The 21,760-nt window shown below is 51.9% G+C and overlaps 11 protein-coding genes across 11 annotated transcripts; 4 read left to right on the forward strand and 7 right to left on the reverse strand.

Moving 5' to 3' along the window:
• Positions 1 to 237: 237 nt before the first annotated feature.
• On the forward strand, positions 238 to 729 carry ASPZODRAFT_139719 (hypothetical protein; the record flags this gene model as incomplete). The annotated part of the gene is made up of 4 exons (XM_022724586.1): positions 238 to 309; positions 355 to 445; positions 487 to 540; positions 593 to 729. The coding sequence occupies 4 exons, from the start codon at positions 238 to 240 to the stop codon at positions 727 to 729; spliced, it is 354 nt and encodes a 117-aa protein (XP_022584932.1).
• Positions 730 to 827: 98 nt separating this feature from the next.
• On the reverse strand, positions 828 to 2,875 carry ASPZODRAFT_139720 (hypothetical protein; the record flags this gene model as incomplete). The annotated part of the gene is made up of 5 exons (XM_022724587.1): positions 828 to 1,778; positions 1,830 to 1,964; positions 2,039 to 2,445; positions 2,498 to 2,654; positions 2,816 to 2,875. 5 exons carry the CDS (start codon positions 2,873 to 2,875, stop codon positions 828 to 830), a joined length of 1,710 nt encoding a protein of 569 aa, XP_022584933.1.
• A 2,484-nt stretch (positions 2,876 to 5,359) lies between these two features.
• Positions 5,360 to 7,321, forward strand: ASPZODRAFT_129054 (hypothetical protein). The gene is made up of 2 exons (XM_022722181.1): positions 5,360 to 5,507; positions 5,568 to 7,321. The coding sequence occupies exons 1-2, from the start codon at positions 5,409 to 5,411 to the stop codon at positions 7,260 to 7,262; spliced, it is 1,794 nt and encodes a 597-aa protein (XP_022584934.1). The 5' UTR covers positions 5,360 to 5,408; the 3' UTR covers positions 7,263 to 7,321.
• A 195-nt stretch (positions 7,322 to 7,516) lies between these two features.
• ASPZODRAFT_13505 (hypothetical protein) lies at positions 7,517 to 8,419 on the reverse strand (the record flags this gene model as incomplete). The annotated part of the gene is made up of 3 exons (XM_022723692.1): positions 7,517 to 7,546; positions 7,599 to 7,849; positions 7,903 to 8,419. The coding sequence occupies 3 exons, from the start codon at positions 8,417 to 8,419 to the stop codon at positions 7,517 to 7,519; spliced, it is 798 nt and encodes a 265-aa protein (XP_022584935.1).
• A 262-nt stretch (positions 8,420 to 8,681) lies between these two features.
• Positions 8,682 to 9,751, reverse strand: ASPZODRAFT_129056 (hypothetical protein). Its single transcript, XM_022722182.1, has 2 exons — positions 8,977 to 9,751; positions 8,682 to 8,925 (listed from the first exon to the last, which is right to left on the reverse strand). Exons 1-2 carry the CDS (start codon positions 9,552 to 9,554, stop codon positions 8,730 to 8,732), a joined length of 774 nt encoding a protein of 257 aa, XP_022584936.1. The 5' UTR covers positions 9,555 to 9,751; the 3' UTR covers positions 8,682 to 8,729.
• Positions 9,752 to 10,346: 595 nt separating this feature from the next.
• On the forward strand, positions 10,347 to 12,469 carry ASPZODRAFT_59349 (hypothetical protein; the record flags this gene model as incomplete). The annotated part of the gene is made up of 9 exons (XM_022728842.1): positions 10,347 to 10,434; positions 10,514 to 10,543; positions 10,624 to 10,691; positions 10,751 to 10,967; positions 11,023 to 11,371; positions 11,421 to 11,502; positions 11,560 to 11,648; positions 11,701 to 11,989; positions 12,047 to 12,469. 9 exons carry the CDS (start codon positions 10,347 to 10,349, stop codon positions 12,467 to 12,469), a joined length of 1,635 nt encoding a protein of 544 aa, XP_022584937.1.
• Positions 12,470 to 12,727: 258 nt separating this feature from the next.
• ASPZODRAFT_13508 (hypothetical protein) lies at positions 12,728 to 14,347 on the forward strand (the record flags this gene model as incomplete). The annotated part of the gene is made up of 1 exon (XM_022723699.1): positions 12,728 to 14,347. The coding sequence occupies one exon, from the start codon at positions 12,728 to 12,730 to the stop codon at positions 14,345 to 14,347; it is 1,620 nt and encodes a 539-aa protein (XP_022584938.1).
• On the reverse strand, positions 14,315 to 16,154 carry ASPZODRAFT_90575 (hypothetical protein; the record flags this gene model as incomplete). The annotated part of the gene is made up of 2 exons (XM_022730398.1): positions 14,315 to 14,586; positions 14,637 to 16,154. The coding sequence occupies 2 exons, from the start codon at positions 16,152 to 16,154 to the stop codon at positions 14,479 to 14,481; spliced, it is 1,626 nt and encodes a 541-aa protein (XP_022584939.1). The 3' UTR covers positions 14,315 to 14,478.
• Positions 16,155 to 16,544: 390 nt separating this feature from the next.
• ASPZODRAFT_129060 (hypothetical protein) lies at positions 16,545 to 17,767 on the reverse strand. Its single transcript, XM_022722183.1, has 2 exons — positions 17,192 to 17,767; positions 16,545 to 17,131 (listed from the first exon to the last, which is right to left on the reverse strand). Exons 1-2 carry the CDS (start codon positions 17,691 to 17,693, stop codon positions 16,827 to 16,829), a joined length of 807 nt encoding a protein of 268 aa, XP_022584940.1. The 5' UTR covers positions 17,694 to 17,767; the 3' UTR covers positions 16,545 to 16,826.
• Positions 17,768 to 18,123: 356 nt separating this feature from the next.
• Positions 18,124 to 19,915, reverse strand: ASPZODRAFT_2118009 (hypothetical protein; the record flags this gene model as incomplete). The annotated part of the gene is made up of 7 exons (XM_022727775.1): positions 18,124 to 18,246; positions 18,313 to 18,429; positions 18,490 to 18,576; positions 18,621 to 19,308; positions 19,362 to 19,456; positions 19,512 to 19,706; positions 19,760 to 19,915. 7 exons carry the CDS (start codon positions 19,913 to 19,915, stop codon positions 18,124 to 18,126), a joined length of 1,461 nt encoding a protein of 486 aa, XP_022584941.1.
• A 587-nt stretch (positions 19,916 to 20,502) lies between these two features.
• Positions 20,503 to 21,261, reverse strand: ASPZODRAFT_2118010 (hypothetical protein; the record flags this gene model as incomplete). Its single annotated transcript, XM_022727776.1, has 1 exon — positions 20,503 to 21,261. One exon carries the CDS (start codon positions 21,259 to 21,261, stop codon positions 20,503 to 20,505), a length of 759 nt encoding a protein of 252 aa, XP_022584942.1.
• Between the last annotated feature and the right edge of the window lie 499 nt (positions 21,262 to 21,760).

Here is a 21,760-nt window from a genome sequence, read left to right on the forward strand (position 1 = left end):
ATTTCCCATGAGAGAAATGAGTACTCCGTAAGTGAGGTTGTACAAACCTCTGGCTGCATATCGGCACTCAATATTGGAGTCTACGGAGTAACTGAATTCTAGACTAATTTGATCAGTCGATTTCTGAATATCTTATAAATATCTCCTCTCAACAACTGTATACTCTTCACTACTGCCACCACCACCAACAACACTACTACTACTACTACTACTACTACTACTACTACCACCACCACAATGCGTTTCATCTACACTGGCCTCGCCCTCTTCATCGCCGGCGTCACTGCCCAGAACGCCCCCGCTGGAAAGGTATTTTCTCCCTCCCTCGTTTCACTGGTAGTGACTAACGATCAGGTCTGGGGATACAATGATTTCGACTACAAAGGCGTCAAAACGACCTACGACACCCCGACGACCTGCGAGAACCTCCAGAAGTATGCCTTTGGTATCTATGATCGTCCATCGTATACTCTGCTAACTGAATAGTCCGTACCCCAAGTCCATTGCCATCCCGGCCAACACCGTCTGCTCGTTCTACTCGTATGTGACTTCCCCCCTGCTAACACTTTATGATACGCTCTAATGAATACAGCCAAGTATCGTGCGAGGGAGAGGCGGTCCATCTCACTGGCAACGTGGCTAAGCTGCACCCGCAGCCGGTCAGCTTCATCTGCAAGAAGCATTAAGTTGCGTGATAGTTTGATGCTTGATCCTGTTGATATTAGTTGATAGTATAGTTGATACTAGTTGATAGTATACATGGAATATAGTCTACAGTCATACTTGTACGTACAGGGTCATGAATTTTGTACATTGGGTTAAATGCTTTAATCTACATCCGCCAAGTGGGAGAGGGGGAACTCCCTCGAGTAGACGGTCGTGGCCAGCTTGAAGCCCATCTCGCCGCCGATGTAGTCAAGGATATTCTTACCGAGCTGGCGCTGTTGGGACGTGGCGAAGCGGCAGTTCATGAGCACCCACATGGGCCAGAGAAGGAGATAGGCGCCCGCCGCCTGGCCGGAGGGCGCGTAGCCCGTTTTCCCGGCGACGATGTTTGCGCCCAGTGTCAGCCCAACGTTCATGCAGATGTCGGCGAGGATGCAGTGGATCTTGCTCCGGATCTGGGCTAGGACCTTCTCTGGCGGGGGGCGGGGCTTGGTATTCTTCGCGTTCGACGAGGAGGAGGAGGAGGAGGAGAGGTAGTCGGCTGGGTTGACGTGGCGGCAGAAGCTTATCACGCTGAGGAGAAAGACCAGCTCGCAGGTGCGGAACAGAGTCAGGAAGGAGGCTTGCCATTTTGTGCGGAATGGTCGTGGGAATGGTGGAGGAGAGAAGGGAGATGAAGAAGTTGATGAAGAAGCTGAAGTTGAAGATGAAGATGAAGATGAAGATGAAGATGAAGTTGATGAAGATGGAGATGATGAAGATGATGAAGATGAAGAAGATGAAGAAGACGATGAAGATGAGGTAGAAGTTGTTGGTTGGAGTTTCCAGGTTTCTGGGATATAGGTATACCACAGGGCGGTGTCGAGCATGAGCTGGTGCATGGCATCGAAACATTGTTGAATCCAGGCCTGCATGTCGGGAGTGTTGAGGGCGTCCGGGTTCCGTTTGGCGATGTCTGACAGCTGAAGGGACTTGCGGTAGAAGGAGACCATGCGACAGGTCAAGGCCTCGGCGGACTTGGTATCGTCGAGGATATCGTCCGACGAGCCGCAGATGCTGTCGAGGAAATCGTACTGCGAGTGAGCCGACGCGGTGGCAATCGCTTGAATTTGCTGCTCAATTAGTTGTCTGTGGATGATGTGGATGGATAGATGCAAACTTACCAGCTGCGTCAAAGCCCAGCCGAACAGATTATGCCCACGCTCTGTTTTTCGCTGCGCCTTGCCACGGTAGCAGATGACGCTGTAGATACCGCGGGCATGTGAATTCATGAGGTTGACGCGTTCGCCCGCCAAGTCCTATTGAGTCAGAGAAAAAAAAAAAAAAAAAAAAAAAAAAAAGATTCAATACGCAAGGAAAAAAAAAAAAATACCTCGAAAATACTCATCAGGACGATGGTGGCAAAGTTGGAGTCGTCGCGAGCGCCGTCGGGAGCATCCAAGGCGGTGGTCAAGGACTTGAGGGCACGGCCGTAGCTGCGGTAGGCTTCGGTGTAGAGCGGCTGGGCGCCGGACTTGTTGGCCATGGCCAGGTAGGAGACACTCTGGACGGCATGCTTCAGACACGAGTTGGGTTTCTCTCGAAACAAGTCCGGCAGGTAGGAGAGATGGCCGTTGTTGAAGCCATTTTCGGCGGGGAGAATATGCTGATGGAAGAAGTGACAGAGCGAGGTATCTTCGCGGGAGTAGGTGGGGGGGAGAGGGATGACGCTGCTGCTAGAATTGCTGGCATGGGCAGTGGTGGTATTGCTGGCATTGACATTGACATGGTTGAGACGCCCTTTATTGTCAGAATAAAAACAAGGCACCAAGGCAACAAAACAAGGGCCTACCAGAAGTGGTGCCTGACGTCTTACGGCCTTGGCGGTCACCAGCCGGGGTCTGCGCGCGGCTCTGCGCGCGAACGACCGGCGTGGGCGAACGGGGGTAACCAGTACACAGGATGCCGTGCGCCAGACACTGCGTGCAGCCGCCTCTATTTCGATCGCACTGATACCAGTCAGATCAAGGCTTCACTTTCTGCCTTTTCAATTGATGATACGGATGACGCTGGCGGTGGTGTTGATGGAGATAAAAGTCGTGGTGGTGGCGGTGGGGAGGAGGAGGAGGAGGAGGAGGAGGAGGTGAGGGGGGGGAGCGATTTAACTGACCTTGACGCGACGCTTGCGACAGGGAAGGCAACCAGACGAGGGTAATCCGTACTGGCTCATGGGCTTTTTGTTTAGATATTTAATTATATATGTGTTTCTTGGAATAATGGATGGTGCGAAGACAGAAGGTTGATGGGAAGAAACCGAGGTGGTGGTGCGTAGCGTAGGGGAAGAGTACGAAGCAGTAGCAGCAGCAGTAGCAGCAGCTTGTTTACTGAGGCGTCAGCGAAGGATTATTATAAGTCGAAGAGGAAAAATTCTGGAATGTTTGAAGGGGGGAAGACCAAGAGGGGATCGTGAGACGCGCTAGGCTGTGTTGGGCGGCGATGGTCTGGCCAGGAAGGCGCGATGGAGCAGCAGCTCTTGGGAGCTTTGGGAAAGTCTTGGAAAGGTTTTGGGGGGAAGGGACCGCCACGCTACCTAATTCGTGCCTGGGTAGCCAGTACCTTCCCGCCTGGGTTGAACAGTGCTTAGTACCTTACCTTCCTAGTACCTACTACCTAGGCTAGGTCGGCACCTGTCAAGTCTGGCTCTGCCAATGATCGCGGGTCCGGTGGAGAGACAGTCGGTGCCATCCCATGTGGTTGGAAACAGAGGGCCACCGGGATATCAGCCAGCCACCAGGCTTAGTTATGAGACTATTTCAGATGGCGGTGGAATGGGAGCACCAGCTGGTCTAGTGGTACGGAGTAACTAGTATGGAGTGACTAAGTAACTATGTACTAAGTACCCATTCCAACCCTTAGTTATGTTTTTAGCCTGTCCTACACACCACAGACTCCACCAGTTTCAGAAGGGAAAATCCCCAACCTTAAACAAGTGAGTTGCATTCGGCCGATCAGGACGAGTAACCAGCTGGAGGTGACCGGTAGTTCGGATCCGAGAATGACCTTGTAGTGCTAGTCATGTAGGACAGGAGATACTAACTACCTAGGTAGTTACTTACTAACTACCTAGTTAAGAGGTTACTAACTAACTACTAGGTACCTAGGTAGTAACTAGGTGTGTACAACGTAGGGACTAGGACCAGACTGAAATTGAAATTAGCCACACAGACTAACCATGATCCAGACGCCTAGTCACCGCCACCAGTGCACGGCCAGCGTACCTGACAGGCGGCCACTGGTTGCCTTTGGGGCAGGGTGGTGTGTGACCATGTGTCTCAAGTAGAGTCATCGCACCAGTGACAATAACCTTTGAATAGTCTGATGGGGCTTCGGTAGATGGCCGACTGTGGTGGCTTCATGAATAATAATAACTAGTAGAGATGTACTACATAGAATGCATTAGAATAATTCTCATTATTCTGTGAATAAAAAATATTACTCGAATCCTGGGCCTTGGCTAGCCTGGGACATACACTAGCGGGCGTTTATAGGGACTTACTATATAGTAGTTCGCTAGAGAGTAGTGACTTTATAGTAAGCCAACTACGCTCTGAATTATTATGTAGTAGTGGTTTAGTACCTATGCGTACTCTGTGCTCTGTACAGAGTAGTACTATGCGGAGTAATTCTCATCCGATGTACCAATGCCGTCTGACCGGCGACAGCCAGGATTCAGACTACGAGTCAGCAGAGAACATGTGAACGATAGTCAATTATCCAAGGATCTCAGACTCAGACTATTAGAACTATTAGTTAGTTACTGCTCCGTAGATGGTATGTAGTGAGTACTCTGTAGTTACTCTGTAACTACACACATAGTAACTACCTCTGCTTATTCAACTCCAGTTGGAATCGTATCAAGTACTGTATGGAGTAGTCAAACCGGGCAGGCCCTTGCGCCAACATATGGCTCCCGTTCCACACGCGGCCGTGCATTTGACGCCCGGTCTAGTGTCAAGCATAAGCAAGAACCAAGGAAGAAGGGAAGAATGGAGTTATTAAGGTTCAAATACTCCGTACCAACTACCTACCTACCTAGTAGGGTATAAGTCGTTTGCCTAAGGCATCAAAGCTGATTACTAAGACTACAACACTAGGGAATTACCCAGGTCAGGTACCTAGGTAGTTAACTTCCACTCCTTTGTCAAGATGGATAACATGCGCCTGGATACCTGCCTAGGTACTCATGACTTGTGAATTGTTATTACTCTTTTATGAATTGATTACTAACCCTTAATCTAGTATGGAGTACTCCATCTACTCCGTACTGTGTCAAACAAGGAGACCGGGCCGGAACAGGCGATGGCGGGAACGAGCTGTAGTCGGCGCTTCTGATTGGCCGGTGAATGGGGCCGGACTACGTACCTCTGCCAAGAGATTGGCTCGCCTCACCCACGCCTTCCCCAGATCGGACTAGCCCGCCGCCCTGAAGAGAGTCCAGCTGCACTCCTTTTCTTTCTGTGTCTGGGTCTGGGAAAAAAAAAAGCGGCTTTGGCTCTTCTGGCCCCCCCCAGAACGCCGCCAGCTGGTCTTTCGCGGCGCTCCTCGTTGATGCCATTTCCTGCGCATTCCTCGTCACTTTCGTTGCCAATCATGCTATGCCTGTCGACCAGAACAATTCAGTGACGGTACCGTCGATTCGGATAAGCAATTTGATTTGATCAACCTTTTTTTTTCACCCCCCCCGGACCGGGAGCCCGTTCGCCATGGCGTTCTGGGCGATCTTCCTGCTACTGGCCGTGGCGGTTTCCACGGTCGCAGCCCGCGAGACATTTGACGACGAAGACTTTACCAGCTACGTGACGGTATTTGCTATTCACTGTCTTGACTCTCTCTATCTACCCTCCCAGCTGATTCGATTGTAGCTGCCGAAAAATAAAATTCTCAAGTGGAAGGTCACCTACCACGATCGCGAGGCCGTAGCCCCCGGCTACTGGTTCGTCGCCCCCTACTATGTCAACGGGAACGAGCCTCACACCGGGCGCTGGATGCCCTGCCAGATCGGCGCCCACATCTTCGATCAGGATGGCGAGCTGGTGTGGGCGGGCTCGTGTCTGCACGACAATGAGAACATCTTCGATTTCCGCATGAGCGACGCCATGGACCCGGAGCACCAACACCTGACCATGATCGTCGAGATGCCCTGGGCGCACGAGTCGGACCTGGGCACCGCCGTCATCTACAACGACCGCTACGAGGAGACGACCCGCATGAAGGTCTTCAACACCCACGAGTTCTGGCCCTACAGCTCCACGCGCGCCATGGCCGTGGCCCACCGCAACGAGCGCCGCTCCCTGGCCGAGCTGGGCCAGCCCGACCGCTCCTGGCAGATCCAGACCGGCGGCTTCGACGAGATGGACCTGACCACCGGCGAGGTGCTGTGGGAGTGGAACTCGCGCGACGTCATCACCCTCGACGAGTCCTTCGTCGCCGACCCCATCGAGCGCTGCCCCATGTCGCCCGGCGCCGACTACCTGCACGTCAACGCCATCGACCGCAACGAGCGCGGCGACTTCCTGCTGTCCGCCCGCCACACCGACGGCATCTACTTCATCTCCGGCGAGGACCACCAGCTCAAGTGGCGCCTTGGCGGCAAGAAGAGCGACTTCAAGCTCGTCGACTTCACCTTCTCGCGCCAGCACCACGCCCGCTTCCACGAGGTCAACGACACCCACATGGTCGTCTCCATGCTCAACAACGGCGCCGACATGGTCTCCACCCAGGAGCGCACCTCGTCCGGCCTGTACGTCCTGCTGGACCTGCAGGCCATGGAGGCCCGCCTGCTGCGCCGCTACCTGCGGCCCGACGGCGGCAGCACCCAGCTGCGCGGCAACATGCAGACCCTGCCCAACAAGAACGTCCTGATGGGCTGGAGCAAGAACGGCTACATGAGCGAGTTCACCCACGACGGCCGCCTGCTCATGGAGGCCGAGTTCGCTTCGGACCGCTTCAGCACCTACCGCACCTACAAGTTTCCCTGGGTCGGCAAACCCAGCACCCCGCCCACCCTGATGGCTTCCGTGCACGGCACCAACGACTCGGACTTGTCCACCGTCTTTCACGTCAGCTGGAACGGTGCCACCGAGGTCCGCCACTGGCGCTTCCGCGCCCAGGCCAGCGAGCAGGCCGCCCCCGTCGAGCTCGACACCGTCGCCAAGACGGGCTTCGAGACCGTCTACATCAGCCACGGCTACATGGACTGGGTCTCGGTCGAGGCCCTCGACGCCGACCAGAACTCCCTCGGCACCTCGGAGATCATCCGCAGCTCTGCCCCGGAGTACTGGCCAGAAGATGCCGCCCTCCCTACCGCCGACGACCCCAGCACCATCAACAACTCCACCGCGTACGCCCACCCACACAGGACTGCCGGCAGCACCTCCTCCACCGTCTCGCTCGGCATCTTCCTCCTCGGCGTCCTCTCCACCCTGGCCGCCATGTTCCTCCTCCGCAGCTGTACTCGTCTGCGGCCCTGGTTCCGTCGCGCCGGCGGCAGGGGATACTCGGCCGTCAACTCGGACGAGCAGGAGGACATTGACCTGACCAAGGGTGCTTCCGTATGAAAAAAAGACCTGATCGTACGACTCTGTAATTATTTAGTATATACTGTTTTCTTTTTTACATATTGGGCGTTCTGGACAATCTATTTTGAGCATAGCAAGATCAGTATATATCTTTCAGTCAGTTCCTCTGTTGGTACTTGGAAGAACAGTTGGCAAAGAGTAATGACAACCTGGATGGTTATTGTAGAATCGTATTGAGTATCATAAGATGGAATATTTGAATTCAACTACCGCACTCTATTATCCTAACCCTCTTATTCTGTTCGGTTGAGATCCTCATGAACCTGCACTCGGATCAGCAATTAAACCCATAGCCATTTTTCCACAGGATCTTACTAATTCCTTTCCAATCTTGTTAGGATACTCTGAATCTTGCCGGCCATTTCCAGCCAGCCAGGCAATAAAAACCATGGCCTCTTTCAGACTGATCGTCGGAGGCGTCGTGGGTAGTGACTTTGTGTCGAAATAGATGGCAGGAGATACCTTGAAATTCCAGTCATCCACTCGTTTCAGAAAGAGGGTTTTGTTATAGGTGGTGACAACACCATAACGGCATTTACAGTCGTCCATGTATTTGATGGCCTGGGCTAATGTGGACGATTAGACAAGATGGAAGACAAAACACAGAAAAAATACCTACCCAGAACCCTCCTGATGTCCATTGATATCTGGTCGAGGTCGGTGTTCCAGGGAACTTTAATCTCCCCTACCAGGCACGTTTTTTCCGTATCCTCTTCTATCAGAATGAAATCGGGCAATCTTTCAACACTGCAGCCAGGAGGGAAGTTTCGCCCAGCTTCAGCGTCTGCAAAGACCGGCAGCTCATTTGCTCGAAGAACTGGAGCAAGTGCTTGCCCAACATGCTGTGTAAACCTTCCAGCTACTCCCATCTCATTAGCGACAATGTATTCATCTACTTCAGTCAAAGCTGGCACGCCGTTTCGAGGCGGCAACGTCTCAACTCCTTGCATCATCTTTGTGAACGCCCTGGCCTCTTCAACAAAAGCATCCCAAGAGCTGATCTGGCTTTCATAGACGATCCATTGCATACGTCGAGAGCTGTGTTCAGTTTTGCGATTACCGACGCGGAGGGGTACCAGAGGCGACCATATCGGTTTCATCTGGGCAGCAGCCGCAGATCGAGACAAAGGGGGCATTTTGGGCCGTTTCAAGGTAGATCTGATGATGGAAATAAAAAAGATAGAATGGTTGCAGAAGAAATAGTCTCAATCCATATTAGATAGTGTGTGTTCACATTATTCATGGCCTATGTAGGTTTTCTCAGTGCCCACATTGAATGAAGCTCAGTCTACTGTAGACAAGTCAATAGGCATAGGGCTAGGTCAGTCTGAATGTTGATTGAGAAGCTATTGGCATATCAGTGTATTGTCTATCCTACTAGCTAATAGTATTATCTAGATAAACTATAGTTTAATTAATTTAAGCTGAAGTCCCTATTTATTCTAATTAATCCACCACTTTGACATACATGTCTGGCGGGTTTTCAAGGGAATTGAGAAACAAGTAAGGACTATAATCAGGCGTCTCGTCCCTTCCAGGTTCCACATGATGCATTCCAAAGAAGAATACGTGTTTACTTTCAGGATCATAGATGACATGTTCGATACCGAGGGTTGTGGAGAATCCTTGTGCATTGGCATACCTATAGAATTAGCAGAAGAATACCATACCACATTCAGCCTATAATCCTTACTCTTGTGTATCAATACATTGCTGTCTGATATCCCTCATCTCCTGGCGTGTGACGACCAACGGCTCCGGCGGAATAAACCTGAAGAACAGACGCAGGCCAGGCAGCTTCGACATGACGAGCACCCAGACATATCCTTCTCCAGGGTATGGATCGTCCTGCTGGCGCTGGCGCTGTACCTCGTGGGAAATGTAGATCGGGGTATGGCCTGATCCCTGGCAGGCCTTCATGGCGGCGACTTCATCGAGGAATTTTCGACTGCCAGCTATATGCTTTTTATCCGTTTCAAAGAGGAATGGATGGAGTCTAAGAATTAGTATACGCACATGCATAAGGTAGGAAGCTACCGGTAGTAAGTAATACTCGTAGCGGTACTTGAGAATCACAGTCTGGCATGGATCGTCGGTGGGAAAACCTTCAAAAAGGACTTTCCACAGATTCCCCCCGTCAAGATAGGATTCATGGATGACTTTGGCCAGTCGAAACTCCCGGCCGTCTACTTGCACAAGAGTGTTTTCGCGTTTCTTGAACCAGCTTCCGCTGGGGAAATTGAGGGTTTGGTTGTATGTGCCGGGGTCCATCGAAGCTCTGCAACACTACTAGATTATGGGGTATAAACACTGTCAATATATAGGTGAATATTTGTCATTCTGAGGTCATCAGAAATAGTCCAAGACAGCATCGATTATCTTATGTAAATATGATGATAGGGTACTCTAAGTATGGTTTTTACCAGTTGACATTATAGTATCAATCTCCAGGATTAAGAGAAGAAATCGATAGTCCCTAACAAGAGAAGACTAAACTAGAAATAATCAGGTGTCTTAAATATTATTCAGAGTTACATCTGCTATCGCCACCAGACGCTAACCCTATGGTCAGAGAGATCAGGCAACCAACCATATTATTACTTGACAAATCAATCAATTAAAACTAAGTAATAATTAATTTAGTAAAAGGAGAATAATTCTATCCACCACTAACCATACAATTCTTATATTCTCATACTCTCATATTCCCATATACTCTGTATAGTATATCCAGTATGGTCCCATCTGGTGGACCCCTGATCTCCTCTACGTCTTCTCCTATTGGCAGCGGCTTATCATCCACCACCCAAAACGCTTAATCTGCTTAAGCCCAGTTAAGCGGAGAGATAAGCAGAGATAAGCAGAGATAAGCAGAAGATAAGGCTGTCCCCGCTCAGAAAAAAAAAAAAGAAAAAAAAAGAAAAAAAAGGAAACTGGCCGAGCAGGTGCTTGTTCCAGCTGTGGGCAGTTTTTATCTCCTCTCCTCCCTTCCTCTCCCTCTCCTCTCCTCTCCTCTCCTCCTCCCCCCCCCCCCAAGAATCTCAACGAGATCATCCACACACCATGGCGTCTCTTGTTCAGCGCGTCAAGGCGATGGCCAAGCTGCCCCGTGAGGAGGAGGACACAGAGCGTTCCCGGTGGATTAACCAGGGTATTTTTCTTTCTTCTTCTCGACGATAAAAAAAAAAAAAAAAAAAAAAAAAAAAAGAGGCACGCGACTGACAGGCCAGATCTTCTCCCCACGCCACCGGAACAGCAAAGTAAGCCGCCATCTTGAGACAGAAGGAATAGTGGCCTGGAAGACTCGAATTGCTGCTTATACTGGATGCGTTGTGATTAGCGTGGCGGTGGTGGAATTATGTGACCTTCTACTGGTCCATCTCGTTCACCAACTGGACGCTGGGCTCGGTACGTTTGTGTGGACTGCAAGGGAGACGAGACGCTGGACGCGTGCTGATATTAGGAAGACCATGATCGGCATCGGCCTGAACTGGTGGCAGGCGATCATCGTCATCTTCGTGTCACAGTGCATCTCCTCCGTGGCGATGGCGTTCAACTCGCGCGCGGCGAGCATCTACCATGTCGGCTTTCCGTGCGTGGCTCGCAGCGTGTTTGGCATGTGGGGGAGTTATTACTTTGTCGGGGCGCGAGCCATCCTGGCGGTGGTGTGGTATGCTGTACAGAGTGAGTCTTGCTCTTCTTCCATTCGTATATCGTCGTCTCGCGTCCTAATGAGTAGTGTACTCGGGCGCCGAATACATGTACAACATCCTGCGCGCCATCTTCGGGCACAACTTCACGGACATCCCCAACCACCTGCCGGCCAGCGCCGGCATCTCGTCGGCCCTGATGCTGGCCTTCTTCCTGGCCTGGCTGGTGCATCTGCCCTTCTGCCACTTCCGGCCCTACCAGCTGCGCCGCTTCTTCTGGTTCAAGACCATTGTCTCGCTGCCCGCCATGTTCGGCCTCTTCATCTGGGCCATGGTCAACACCAAGGGCAGGATCGGCACCCATCTGTATGCCGCCTCGACCACCTCGTCGAGCGGCCTGGCCTGGCTGATTCTCGCCGGCATCAACAGCGGCATGGGGTATGTCTCACACTCTCTTGCAGACTGGATTTTCAGCTCATGATCATAGAAACACTGCCACCCTGATCACCAACCAGCCGGACTATGCCCGCTGGGCTCGTAGCCGGGGCGCTCCCATCTGGACTCAACTGGTAATTTTTTTTTCCCCCCTCCCGTTCTGATATGCAGGAGCTGGCCTAATCATGAAGATCTCCAATCCCATCGCAGTGACGCTGTCTGCCAGTCTCGGCATTCTTTCCACCGCCGCCGTCAACGAGAAATACGGCACGGACATTTGGTACGCATGCATATTGTTGTCGTTGTTCATTCGACTCTAACCAATCTCTCAGGAACCAATGGGACATGATGAACCTGATCCTGGACAACTACTGGAGTTCCAAGACGCGATTTGCCGTCTTCCTGTGCGCGTTTGCCTGGCTGGTGCAGATCCTGGGCACCAACATCGCCGCCAACATGATCGCCTTTGGCGCCGACTCGTCCATGCTGTTCCCCTCGTACGTCAACATGCGCCGCGGCCAGTACATCATCGAGTTCCTTGCGTGGGCGGTCTGTCCGTGGAAGATCCTTGCCTCGGCCACCAAGTTTGAGACTTTTCTCGGCGGATACGGCTTGTTTATGGTACATTCCTTTCTCAAACATCTTCACAATCCTTTTCCAATTCTCACTCATTGACAGGCCTCCGTCGTTGCGATCATGGTGTGCGACTATTTCCTGCTGTCCAAAGGCAACATGTTCATCCCGGCGCTGTACAACGGCACCCCGGCGAACAAGAACTACTACTATGCGCGCGGATGGAACCTGCAGGCCCTCGCCGCGTACATCGTCGGCATTGCGCTGCCCTTCCCGGGCTTCTGCGGCGAGCTGGGCGCCTCCGTCTCCGCGGGGGCGACGCATCTCGTCGACATGGGCTGGATTCTCTCCTTTGTCACCTCCTTCGTCGTGTACTACGCTCTCTGCTCCGTCTGGCCGACGCAGAACCAGCGCTATGTCCGCGAGCAGGGCTATGCCTTTGAACAGGTCGGCAACGATCTCGTCGAGTCTTTCGAGTATGATGTTGCTACCGAGGATCACACCACCAAGGCCGACAAGGTATATTAAATTAGCTGTCAGCATTGATAGACATATACTCACTCCTTGTTATACTACATCTATACTCTATGCTACATCTATACTCTATACTACATACCTACTATAATATCTTTATGATTTTTAAGATATCGATGGTGCAATCGCAAGCTAGCCTTATCGTAATCAATCTTGATTACCCCTCTTCTTCTCTTCTCCTTTCTCTTCTCTTCTCTCTTCCCTCCACACTCTTCTCTCTTCTCTCTTCTCTCTTCTCTCATCTACTCCACAATGCCTCCCATCACTACTCCATTCGGGCACGCCGTGCCGCCCGTGCGACCTCACGCCGTGACGGTGCATATGCCCTCCTGGTCGGACGTGGAGCGCCTGAGCGCCGATCCGCCCAGTGTGATCGCCGAGTTCACAAACGCGTACCCGCGCATGAAGCCGCACCGGTTGATTGCCTCATTGACAGAAAAAACCCTCCAATACCTGCAGCTGGACACCTCCTCCGCAGCGTTTGTGTTTGGATCGCTGCAGTCGGCGCGACAGTGCATCGAGTACGCGACGGACCGCCGCAGAGACGACGGCGGCGGCGCCAAGAAGCCCGTCCCCGCAGGCGAGATTGGGATCCGCGCCGTGCGGGCGAAAGACGTCTTTTTCCTGGTTGTGTTTCCCGTGGAATCCGTCTCGGTCGTGGCGGGCTTCTTCTCGCATGTCGGCGTCGGGGTTTCGTCGCGGTTTGCAGAGGCGAATCTGGGCCATCTCGACCGGTTGGAGGAGGTCGAACTGACGGAAGAAGCCACAGAGGGAGCGTTTTCATCGCCGGCGCATGGCGAGCTCAAGGAACGCATCGTCTACCATCTCAATCGGTCGCCGCTGAATGACTCGCCCCGGCCGTCGGTCGAGGACGTGTTCCTGTTCCCGACGGGGATGGGCGCCATCTGCAAATCGCATCTGTACCTGCTGCAGCACCGGCCGGGAGTCAATGTGATCTTCGGGATGGTGTTTGCCAACACCATCACTGCGTTTGAGGATATCGGGCAGGGGTGCAAGCTGTTCGGCAAGGCCGACGACGCCGATCTGATCGCCCTCGAGGCCTTTCTCCACGAGGAGCAATCCCACGGCCGAACCGTGCAGGCCATCTGGACCGAGTTTCCCGGCAACCCGCTGCTGGCGGCGCCGGACCTGACGAAACTGCACGCCCTGGCCCGCCGGTACTCGACGCTGCTGGTGGTCGACGACACGGTCGGCAGCTTCGCCAACGTGGACGTGCTGCCCTGCGCCGACCTGGTGATCACCTCGCTGACCAAGTCGTTCAACGGCTACGCCGACGCCATGGGCGGCAGCGTGGTCTTGAACCCTGCCTCGCCGCACTACCACGCCCTCAAACCCCTGTACGAGAGAGAGTACGTGCCGGAGATGTACGTGACCGACGCGCAGACCATCGCCGCCAATAGCCAGGACTACCTTGTGCGCACGACGACCATGAACGCCAACACCCTCGCCCTGGTGCAATACCTGCAGACCTGCGCGGAGGACCCGACCAGCCCCGTCGAGAAGGTGTTCCATCCGTCCCTGAACGCGTCGGGCAAGTATTACGCAGAGTACATGCGGAGACCGGTCCAAGGCGAGGAGTTTCGCCCCGGTTATGGCGGGCTGTTCAGTGTCGAGCTGCGCGATCTGCCCTCCACGATTGCGTTCTACGAAGGGCTGAACGTGCACAAGGGGCCACATCTGGGCTTGCCGGTCACCCTCGAGATGGCCTATACGCAGGTGCTCTTCGGCAAGAAGCTCGACTGGGCGGCTGAGCAGGGCTTGAAGCCGACGCAGATCCGGATTGCCGTCGGCCTGGAGGAGAGGGAGCTTCTTTTGGATACTTTCCGGACGGCAGTCGCTGCTAGTCGATAGACTTTAGATTAATCCTGCTAACAGCCTACTAGAATGAGCCTAGGAACTAGTTGATAGGAGTATGTGTTAGGTACTATCCCTAACCACTGTTTACTATTTACTATTCACTGTTCACTGTTGACTGCTCACTACTAATTGTAATTCAAGATGCGCTTGACGGCCGCCTCGGCGATGACCATGATGGTCGCCTGGATGTTGCCCGTGGGCAGATCGGGATGGATGCCACCATCCACGACAAACTAAAGCATGAGTAGATGAAGAGTGAATTGAGGGGAGGGTAGGAGCTTACCAGATTGTCCGTGCCGTACACCTTTGTATTCAGATCGACGACGGAGGAGGTATTGTCGGTGCCCATCTTGGTGGTTCCGGTCCAGTGAATGCCGCTGGTCAAGGAGGCCAAGATGGAAGAGACGTTGGGGTAGGTGACGAGGTCGAAACCGGGGTAGGCGGAGATGGCATCGACCATCTCGGTGATGAACATGGTTGCAGCCTGGCGGTCGGGCTCTGTCTGGAGATAGGGTGACTGGAGGAAGACGGTGTTCTGGTCGGCATCCAGGCCCAGGACGCCCTCGGAGGTCAAGCCGTGGGTCATGTACGCGGTGATGGTGAACTTGCCGGCCCCCGTGGGCGCACAGGAACCCTGGTAGTAGCGGGTGATGTTGTCGCTGGCGACGTTGGAGGTGAAGAAGGTGAGCCGGTGCTTACCCTGGGTGAGGACGCCGGCGTGGTGGTTGGTGTAGGCGGCGATGTCTGCCGTGTCGCTGCCGTTGACGATGGCCTCGCCGTCGGGAACGGTGAAGGCGGCCGTCTCGTTGGTCTGGACGATGATGGAGAAGATGGGATGGTCCTTCAGGCCGTGGCCGACGGGCAGATCGATCCATTCCTTGCGCGGAGGCACGGTGATGTTCCCCTGTGCAGCCATCTCGATCTCCTCGGCCGGGCCGATGCCAGAGTTGAACAGGATGCGAGGCGACGACAGGGCGCCCGCGGCCAGAACCACTCGCCCTCCCTTCTTGACGTGAATCGTGTCGATCTCGCCGCTGCTGGTTTCCACCTCGACGCCGGTGATGGTGGGCCCCGAGCGCACCAGCCGGCGCACCTTTGTGTCCATCTGCAGGGTGAAGTTGGGATACTTGTCCGCCACGGGGAGATAGGTGCGCACCGGGCCGGCACGCATCTGGTTCTTGACGTTCCACGCCGGATGCGAGTAGACCTGGTACTTCTCATCCGGCTGGGAGATCATGTTGACCGAGGTCCAGCCCTGGGCCGCGAAGAAGGCGGACAGGATGTCGTACATGCCCTGGTCGTAGCGCTTGCCGTCGGCGGAGGGCAGGATGGTGCCGTTATTCACGGCATACAGGCGCTCTGCCGCGGCCTCGAGATCGGCCCATTTCCATCCCTGGGGCCAGTAATCGTTGTCGTCAAAGTCGTGCGCCGGAGGGTGCACAAACACCATATAGTTGACCGTCACGCCGCCGCCCAGCACACACGCCGCCATGCCCGCCGTGTCGGTGCAGATGTACTCGTCCCACTGCGGCAGGGCGCCAATATCAAAGGACAGCCCGGGCAGGTCGATGGCCGTCAGCGAGGAATCCCACGCGAGAGTCTCGTTGGAGCCGGTGGCCACCGTCGGGCCTGTTCCGCGCTCCAGCAGCAGCACCGACTTGCCGGCTTCCACCAGGCGGGTGGAGGTGATGATGCCCGAGGGACCGCCGCCGACGACGATGTAGTCGTAGGAGGTGGCAGTGGCAGTGGCAGTGGCAGTGGCAGTGGCCGAAGCCAGAGCCAGGGAGAGTGTGAGCTTCATTTTGGCAGACAAGAGAGTGAGAATGGGAGACTGATACTACATAGACTAAGAGTGAGAGACAGAGTATTTATGGAGCAGATATGAGTGAATTATTGACTACACCAGCATCATTTATTAATCATCATTTATTGATCGTATCCATTATATCCACAAGTATCCATAAGTATCCATATTCCATAAGCAGTATCTATCCATTTGATATCCTTGTAGATCTGATCCACATCCATCTTATCAATCAGCATGACAATAACTGATATAGTTACTAGTAGAAGTTAAGTATTTACTATAAGTTATACTATAAGTTATACTATAAGTTATACTATAAGTTATACTATAAGTTATTAAATTATACTATAAAATTTATAAGTTATTATAAGTTATATCATACTGTCGGGCACTTTCCGATGCACTCTATCTCTGACAATAAGCCCAGACCCTGTCCATCCCGAAGAAACCCACTCATCGCTTGTGTTGACTGGCCGAGCCTGCCTATATCCGTGTGCCGTATCCGATATTCACTCGTTGCTATATCCGTCTGCCGATGCCTGTGGTTACTTACTTGGTCCTGCAGCAGTTGACCCTTTGAGGAATATTAAGCGATGTTTCATCTAGAATGAGATGGAGAATATCGTATCAACATGATATGATCTTATTCTATATTAACACTCATCACTATTGCTTGCCCAGCGTCTCCCCCAGCTCAGCCGCGCGAGCCGTCGCCGACTTGACGGCGGCGTCGACCGTCTCGCCAAACTTGAGCGCCTCAAACGTCTGCAGCGCCGCAAAGGTCGTTCCGCCGGGGCTGGTGACGTTGCGACGCAGCTGCGCCGGCTCGTCCGACGACTCGACCAGCATCTTGCCTGCCCCGAGACAGGTCTGCGCCGCCAGACGAGTGGCCTGCTCCTTGGACAGTCCGAGAGCCGTCGCGCTGGCGATGAGATGTTCCACCATGGCGAAGAAATACGCAGGGCCGGAGCCTATCCATTAGTTAAGAGAAGAAGAGAGAAGAGAAGAGAAGAGAAGAGAGGAAGGGATACCTGATAAGCCGGTGACGACGTCGAGAAGGTCCTCGCGATCAACCCACTCGGTGGCCTTGCTGACGCTCCGCAGCAAGCCGTCAATCAACGCCTTTTCGTCCTCGGTGACTCCCTCGCCCGCGACGAGCCCCGAGGCTCCCTCGCTGACCAGCGCCGGCGTGTTGGGCATCACCCGCACAACATGCACGCTCTTGCCCCCCTCGGCGTGGAGCCATTGCTGGAGACTGGCGAGAGTGATCCCCGCCGCGATGCTGACAACCACGGGCGGGGAGGCGGCACCGCTCCAACCAGCCGCGATTTCCTGACACACGGCCTTGGTGACCTGCGGCTTGACGGCCAGGATGACGACGTCGGCCCCGCGCACGGCCGCGACGTTGTCTGTCGTCGTCTGCACGCCCATCTCGGCCATCTTGCCGCGGTTCACCTCCCACGGCTCCGCGACGGTGATGCTCTGGGCGCTCAGCCCGTGTGTGATCAGGCCCCGCACAATGGCCATCGCCATGTTGCCGCCGCCAATGAACGCCAGCCGGCTTTCCTGTAGTGAAGGCATCTTGTTTTCTCTGTAGCAAGTTGGTTGAGGTCGGTGGATTGGATTGGCGATGGCGGGGAATAAATTTACGGTGGTCACGTGGGAGGGGTAGCTTAGTAAGGCTTAGTCATTTCTACAGCATAGTATAGTAGTATATAGTAGTACAATATATATATAGTATAGTAGTATAGTAGTACAATATATATATAGTATAGTAGTATAGTAGTATAGTTAGTTATATTCTAACTATATAAATAAGACTCTATTTCTCCATGTCGACTGTAACTGCTGGATACTTTTCAACGCTTGTCTCTGATGGAGAGGAACTCTCAGGTAGAGCCTCTGCTCTCTTTCTATCCCGGCGCAGAAGCAGCTGAACGACAATCGTCACGGCCACTGACAATTAGCATATGAATTGAAGATGAGTAGAATCCAACTTACTCAGGAGAATCTGCAGAACAAGACAGAAAAGATATCCCTTTTTGGCGGCGGGAAAGTCGACCGTCTTCCACACGAAATTGGGGGCCTTTTCTATTAGCAAGAGTACCATATTGCATGGAGTAAGAGTATCATATTGCCAGAGGCTGCTTACAATAGCTTGAACAACATAGGCGAGATCATTGGCCATGGCAACTATCAAGGCCCTTTTCTCTGTATCCGCGGAACAGATCTCGTTGATCCAGCTGAGGATGAGAGGACCAGCACCCCACTGTTCATTAGTAAAATAAATATAAGTAGAAGCAAAAAAAAAAAAAAAAGAAAAACATACTCCTATCTCAGACAGCCAGTAGACAGCCATACGGCCAGGAATGTTGGTATAGAGCGGCATCTGGCGCATGAGCAGACAAAAGATAAACTGTTCGTCAGTATAGCCATGGATAACTTGGTTCAAGTACTTACGGTAACGACAGCCCCGATATGGATGAACGGCCATCTGGCTCCCCCAAAGATATCCGACAACCACCCCCAGAAGAAGGAGACAAAGATGAAGAGGGCGATGGTGACCAACGGGAGATCGTTGATCTGGGGGACTGTATACGACTTCCCTGGCACCGGATAGGGGGCATCGTTGAAGCTTTTGAGCCAGTATCCCATTGCGGCCTGAGGCAGCCCATTATTCCAGATCACATATGCCAATGCTAGTTGGTTAGCATTGACCATTGGCATAAAGATAGGACCAATCTCACGCAGTAGATATGTGTGCCAGCTGAGGAAGATCCTCTTGGCCTTTGCTTTACTCCATGGCTCCTTGCCCGCGCGTCCGACAGCCTCCATACGCTTCACGGCCAGGCGATGCTCCTCCTCGCTGATCCACCAGGTCTGGTTCCCACTCTGCGGCAGATTCGGGAAGAATATGTATCCAGCCACGGCGAGCGGAAGGGTGATGATCCCGTCGATGATGAACAGCCAGCGCCAGCCTGCGTGGCCGTCAACTCCGTCCAGGTTTGTGTAGGCAGCGGCCTGGAGGAAGCCGCTGAACAGGGAGCCCACAGAGCCAGCCAGCCAGAAGATCATGGCTCGTTTACCGATCTCCCGGGGGGTGTACCATGATCCGAGCAGATAGTGGATGCCAGGATAAAAGCCGGACCTATTCATTAGTAGATTATTCATTAGTAGATTCTTTAATAGAAGTATACATACTCAAAAAGACCGACGAGAAAACGCACAACGTATAAGGATTTATACGACTTGACGGTCGATGTGCAGATGGTGGCGATTCCCCAGCCAACCTCCAGCTAGAACGTATCAGTGTACAAAACCCTAACCCTAAACCCTAAGATGGGCACCTACCGAAGGAATGACCCAGCGAGGAGACAGTCTGGTCAATAAGAGATTGGAGGGAATCTGGCCGATCACATAACCGACCGTCCAGATGGAGGTGCTGGTCACCAGTTGGTCGCCATACATGGCCAGGTCTTCCTCCATTCCGCTCAGATAGGCGTTTGAGACGTTTGTGAGGTCGATGTTTTTGAGAAAATAGCCAATCTGCAGGTCACATGTTAGATAGCTAGATGAATATTATATGCATTACCACCCACCGAAGCAAAAGTCAGGACAAAAGCATCCAGTTTGAACAAGAGCCAACGTTGGTCGTGGGGAAGCTCCCATGTATCCCAGAGATATCCTTTCCATGACTTCAATGGCTTGACGATGCCTTCGGTGGCATCGCCCTGCTCCTGCTGGTGGGAAGCCATGATTGATCTGATGAACAAGTGAATATTGTAGGAATAGAGGAAGGTATAAAAAGCAGTGGTGGTGCTTATTAGCTCATTCTTCCTAAGATCACGTCACTGTTACTCCTCAGTATCTTATACACTCTCTCTATCTATATCTATGTATAGATCTCTTCCTATTTATGTTCTTTCCTATCTTATACTTACCTCTCTACTCATCTCTTCATCTCTTCATCTATTCATCTCATCTATACATCTAATCTATTCATCTAATCTATTCATCTAATCTATTCATCTCATCTATTCATCTATTCATCTGCCATCTATTTTCCAAGGACGTTTCGATTGCGCCATATCCCCGAGAATGATATCTTAAGGTGAGATTTAGCTGCAGATCACATAATTGAGTGGATAACCTTAAAGTGTCAGCTAATGTGATGGCGTCATTTAGTATTGTAAAGTAAAGATAACAGGTAAATTGTATAGGTCTTTTCCTTAAGTCTAGACCAGTAGTTCAATATGCACATAATTCTAGATCTTATTCTTCTGAGACCTGCTCTACTCAGAATATACTACTTCAATCCTCAATAGTCCAGCATGATTATCTGCTAGATGGTTCGAAAGTAACCAGTATTTGTGACAATATTTCTCTCCGCAAACACAAGATTCTGCCCACCTTGTTCAAGTATCAGCTTGCCCGACGAGTCTAGCACATCATCTGGTAAACCTTCAATCAAGTTGACGTCAATTGGAGGCACCTTCCTAGTCCAAGAAGGGGCAGTTTCTGGTGTGTAGTTTGGTAAAACATCGTCGAGTGTCTCGCGGTAGATATGTTTGCCATCACGACGCAATCCTTGACTCAGCCGCCAGTTGAACGCATCCGCAAGCTCTTCTGCGATACAGGCAAGGATAGCATACCGTATAGGATCGTGATCACAGGGATCTGGTATGCAGTGGACCGACCATGAGTGCCGTGCTTGGTACCAAAAGTACTCCACCTCTGGGCCTATGGCTACATATTCGCGCGCGGCCATTGCTTCATAGATCCGGTAAATGGATCGAATAGGAGTGTCTCTGGCTCGCCATACAGGGATAGAACGCATGTTGACCAGGTCTGCAGAACTCGCTCGAGTCCTAAAAAGCCCGAAATTATCCCTCATGACCATGAAAGGAACAGGGTTGGGGAGAGAGAAGTGCCATGTCGGCAGAGGTAGAAAAAGCCGGAGCAGAGCAAGAAGCGGATAGCTGTGTCGGTGACGAAGACGCGTCAGGCTCCCACGAAGACAAAGCGGCGACTCGAAAGTATAGATGAAACGGTTGAGACGCATCCACCAGGTAATCCGGGGTCTGTAGTGATTTGATTTCATTTGTGGGTTATTCAATCATGGAATCTTGGAAGGTTGTTGTGTAAGAGGTGGCTTGTGGACCTTGCTAGCCATTTAATTTAACAAATCCTATACATATTCAGGGCTAATAGTATTATATTCCTATATAATTTACACACTCAGGCCTATCTGACGTCAGTTAGGCCAGATATACCTAATAAATAAAAAATTAGAGTATAATACTAATTATATTAGGCTTAACTAGTTAAGTAATAGTATAAATATATATAAATTATTTTAATTAGTAGCCTTAAGGTTATTCTTTTCTATAATATACCCCTCTAGTATTATCCTAACTTTATTATTATCTTTATTATCTTAATATCCTCTATATTAAGTATCTTAATAAATCTTTAATATTATAGGCCTATTAATATCTTTATAAAGCTATCTATAGGTATATAAGTTATTAAGATTTATTAAATCTATATTATCTTAATTTAGGTCTCCTAGTAAAGCTAGTACTATTAAATATTAATAT

The sequence above is a fragment of the Penicilliopsis zonata genome (genome assembly GCF_001890105.1).
Source record: "Penicilliopsis zonata CBS 506.65 unplaced genomic scaffold ASPZOscaffold_2, whole genome shotgun sequence".
Taxonomy (NCBI): domain Eukaryota; kingdom Fungi; phylum Ascomycota; class Eurotiomycetes; order Eurotiales; family Aspergillaceae; genus Penicilliopsis; species Penicilliopsis zonata.

Excerpts from the sequence above, each read along its gene's own strand:
- ASPZODRAFT_129054 (XM_022722181.1), top strand. The coding sequence starts at position 5,409 with ATGGCGTTCTGGGCGATCTTCCTGCTACTGGCCGTGGCGGTTTCCACG. Across the intron at positions 5,508-5,567 it reads ACTTTACCAGCTACGTGACG|CTGCCGAAAAATAAAATTCT; the intron begins GTATTTGCTATT and ends ATTCGATTGTAG.
- ASPZODRAFT_129056 (XM_022722182.1), bottom strand. The coding sequence starts at position 9,554 with ATGGACCCCGGCACATACAACCAAACCCTCAATTTCCCCAGCGGAAGC. Across the intron at positions 8,926-8,976 it reads CAATGTATTGATACACAAGA|GTATGCCAATGCACAAGGAT; the intron begins GTAAGGATTATA and ends CTAATTCTATAG.
- ASPZODRAFT_129060 (XM_022722183.1), bottom strand. The coding sequence starts at position 17,693 with ATGGCGATGGCCATTGTGCGGGGCCTGATCACACACGGGCTGAGCGCC. Across the intron at positions 17,132-17,191 it reads CGTCGTCACCGGCTTATCAG|GCTCCGGCCCTGCGTATTTC; the intron begins GTATCCCTTCCT and ends ACTAATGGATAG.